Genomic DNA, 3674 nt, shown 5'->3' with positions numbered 1-3674 from the left:
TGGAATAGGGAGAGGGAGAGGGAGAGGAGGCATCAGGCAATGTAAAGTGAGAACAATTGTTTAATGAAGTACTCAACACAACTTTATTATGTTGGACAGTTGGAGTATCATACCGATTTTTTTTTTTTAGAAAAGAAAGAATATCTCTAATAATTATTTTATTGTAACTTTCGCAAAACATCACCCCAAAGCGAAGTTGGGTAGATTTACAAAATAATAATTCTTAATCGGTAAAGATATTGTTTAGTACTAATTTTATTCCTAACAAATCTATACACTTTATTTGGGGATAACTAAGACGATTCCACAAAAGCAAGAGAGAAAAGAAAAATGGTGAAGCTAATTCTGAAAAGTACAAAACTAAAGTAAAATATTTGAAGACATAAAGTATATGATTATATGAGTGTAGTCGTGCAGAGATGGGTGGAAAAAGTGGAGAAAGATAGTGGAAAATATTACTCCATTTTTAGATAAACTCAAAGTATATACACTAAAAGAACTACCTAAAAAACAATGTTTAGATAAAAAAGAAACAAATGCAATAGCTAGTAATTAAAAAGTCATATGTAAACGCAATCACACATCCTATTCCTATATCATTATAATTATGATTTGAAAAAAAATCGTGGTTCAATGAATCAAATTTCTCATTTCCCACATAACAAACCTCTATCACCTACACATAAAATTTTACGTGATTCAAAGACGTGCTACAATAATTAAACATAGTCATTTATCAACAAGATTTTCATTGTAGACTTTCAATGAAGTTGTATAACAAAAGTAAAAAAATTAAGATAGGATCGATTTCAGATTCTGTGATATTAAAAAATTAAACCATGAGGTTTATGAGGTCCAACCAATGTACAATAACTTGATAAGCTATTCTCAATTATTGTGAAATTGATCAATTGGAATATATATATATATACTTCTGGTATATGCTATACATTTCACATTAATTAGTTTTACTAATAAAATAATAAAAGAAAACCGTCGGTTGCATTGGACAAAGTTGGAGGATGATTGTGACAGTGAAAGAGTGAAGTGAAGGTGTGGAGAAGGTGATCACAAGGCATGAGGCACGAGCTAGCTAGCTCATGAGCATGACAATTCATCTTACTTAAATGTTAAAGTATCACTTAAATATTACACTTTTTTATCAATAACTCACAGCTGGAAATTTCACATATAACAACTGTACAAAATCAAGCAAAATTAAAACAAAATCTAGAATCGATTTTGGAACCATAAGAAACTGTTCATAGATTAAAAATCTTGTATCTTTTGTTTTTGATTAACTAGAGTAGCATGTACAACATGACATTGAAAGAATTTTGTTACCATCCGATCAAGTAAAAAATATATGATCTGACGGCGAATATATTCTACCACAAAATAAAATCCTAACACTAAAAAAAAGTTGTTATCGAATAGTAACCCAATCATTTGAAGCACCCCAATCGGGTATTCGATCTGAAATCAATTTTCCTTCTAACCGATGTGATATAGGACTCGAAGTTAAAGTCCAAGACTCTTCCGAAAACCCGAAAGATGAAATGGACTCAGAATCCGAACTCGAACCTGAACTCGAACCCGAAGTGGATTGCCAATCCGGAAACTCAAAAGGACACCTTGGAGAAATAAAAGATTGTTGTTGTTTGTCATCATATAACCCGGAAAGAAATGGATGCTCCAATAACATCTGGGCCGTCCATCTCTCATTGGGATTATTAATAAAACACTTCCCAAGAAAATCTTTCCCTTCACAACACAAATTCCCGGGAATCTTCGGCGATTCCCCGCCAACCGCAATTCGGTAAAGCAAAGCACTGACGTCACTTTCCGGCGACATTTCCCACGCCGAAATACCGGAAAACATCTCGATCACTGCACACCCAAGAGCCCAAATATCCGCCGGAGACTCAACTTTTTCTCCGGCGATAATTTCCGGCGACATATACAGAGGAGTCCCTCTTAATTGCTTACCAAATTCATCGGAAACTCGCCTCGCCAATCCAAAATCGGCGATTTTAATGGTAGTATTGTCAAGAAGCAAGATATTTTGAAGCTTAATATCGCAATGAACAAACCCATTTTGATGAATATGACATAATCCTTTAAGAATTGATTTTGTGTAACTTTTAACATCGGAAAACTCGAATTTACCGCCGCAAAACTTAAGATGATCAGCTAAACTTCCTTTACTTGCATACTCTAAGAAAAGATTGTAGATTTGGGTACCCTTTTCAATACTCAAAGAATCGCCCAAATATTGGATTATATTTGGGTGATTATTACTTAACTCTAAAAGAATTTCTCTCTCATTTTTGAGGGAAGAACATTTAGAAATTTCAGAGGATTTTACAACAAATTGGGTTGAATTTGATGATTTGGGTATAGCTAAATTAACTGTTCCAAAACTACCCCTTCCTATAATTTCACCTCTTACCCACTCCATTGGAGCAAACTCAATGTTTTGCTGTGAATTTTTTTTTTTTGGGTTACAAGTTTTTTCTGTTTATTGAGAATAGGGGAACTAGTATTTATATAAGAATGGATGAGAGAGAAAATAAAAGGGTGAAGTTTGGTGTGAGTGGGAATTTTTTTTTTTTTTTTTTTTTTGGTGGTGTGGGGTTTTAAGAATAAAGATTAAAGAATATGGTTCAATTAATTTGGTGAGGGAATGATGCACGTGATAATCAAGGATATATCGGCGGACGGCAAAATACAAAATACAACAAGAGTGAACAAAAGATAATTAAGGGGTAAAAAGGGTATTTGAGAAACGTGGTTAGCATGGTTAAGACTTTACTCTTACTCTTCACTCTTAACACACGCCTTTCTATATTTGTGGTTCTTATTGTGAAACGATGCATATATTTTGGCTTTATGATTCAATCCATCTACATCCATTCCTTTCAACACTGCTCTAATCTACTCTATTTAATAGTTAATACTACTAGTACTAGATAGAAGTATGAAACACACTCTTTATTAAGTGAGTATTTTTACTTTGGTTTCATAAGAGAGTTGATATTGACCGTCTGGCAGGTTTAGAATGTGATCTTTCTGTTTTTTTCAACATTATTATAATATATTTTTTTTCGTTTTTTCACCAAATACCCCCGAGTTTTCACGAAATAATTCACCGGATAACCTTGCACTTTTGAAACTACACTTGGTACCCTTCAGTTTCAACATAATACACCCAAATACCCTTAATGACTAACGGTATTAATTGGCGTTAGTCATTAACATTACTTATCTAATTTTAATCCTAATTAACCCTCCACATTAACTCCAACCCATAACCCCTAAACCCTAACCATAACCTTCCCCCAACCCAGCAGCTCACCTTCCCCCACCCTCATCGACCCTCCCGCAACTCCTTCCACCCTCCTCGACCCTCCCGCAGCTCCCCCGGCTCTACCCCATGTTGAATTCCCCCCACTCTCCCCACCCCTGTCAAATCCCCCTCCCACATCCCTGTCGAATTCCACCCCCTAATTCCGCAGTCCAGCTCGTCTCGATCCCTCCCCCACCTTCTCGCTCGTCATTTGCAACCAACTCGCTCATTAGCTTGCCCAGTTCACGGAATTCGACGGGTTGTGGGGGAGGGTGGGGGAGCTGCGGGAGGATCAACAGGGGTGGAGGGAGCAACGAGATGGTGG

At 36.1% G+C, this 3674-nt stretch overlaps 1 protein-coding gene across 1 annotated transcript; it reads right to left on the bottom strand.

Annotated features, from left to right (window-relative positions):
* Window positions 1-1265: 1265 nt before the first annotated feature.
* LOC104884459 (mitogen-activated protein kinase kinase kinase 20) lies at window positions 1266-2984 on the bottom strand. Its single transcript, XM_010669107.4, has one exon. The coding sequence runs from the start codon at window positions 2459-2461 to the stop codon at window positions 1427-1429; it is 1035 nt and encodes a 344-aa protein (XP_010667409.1). The 5' UTR covers window positions 2462-2984; the 3' UTR covers window positions 1266-1426.
* Between the last annotated feature and the right edge of the window lie 690 nt (window positions 2985-3674).

The sequence above is a fragment of the Beta vulgaris genome, chromosome 6, assembly GCF_026745355.1.
Source record: "Beta vulgaris subsp. vulgaris cultivar EL10 chromosome 6, EL10.2, whole genome shotgun sequence".
In the NCBI taxonomy this organism is placed as follows: Eukaryota; Viridiplantae; Streptophyta; class Magnoliopsida; order Caryophyllales; family Amaranthaceae; genus Beta; species Beta vulgaris.
Note: the sequence above shows the minus strand (reverse complement) of the source record. Positions and strands in the feature narration are given on the sequence as shown.

Coding starts and splice junctions, on each gene's coding strand:
- LOC104884459 (XM_010669107.4), bottom strand. CDS start 2,461: ATGGAGTGGGTAAGAGGTGAAATTATAGGAAGGGGTAGTTTTGGAACA.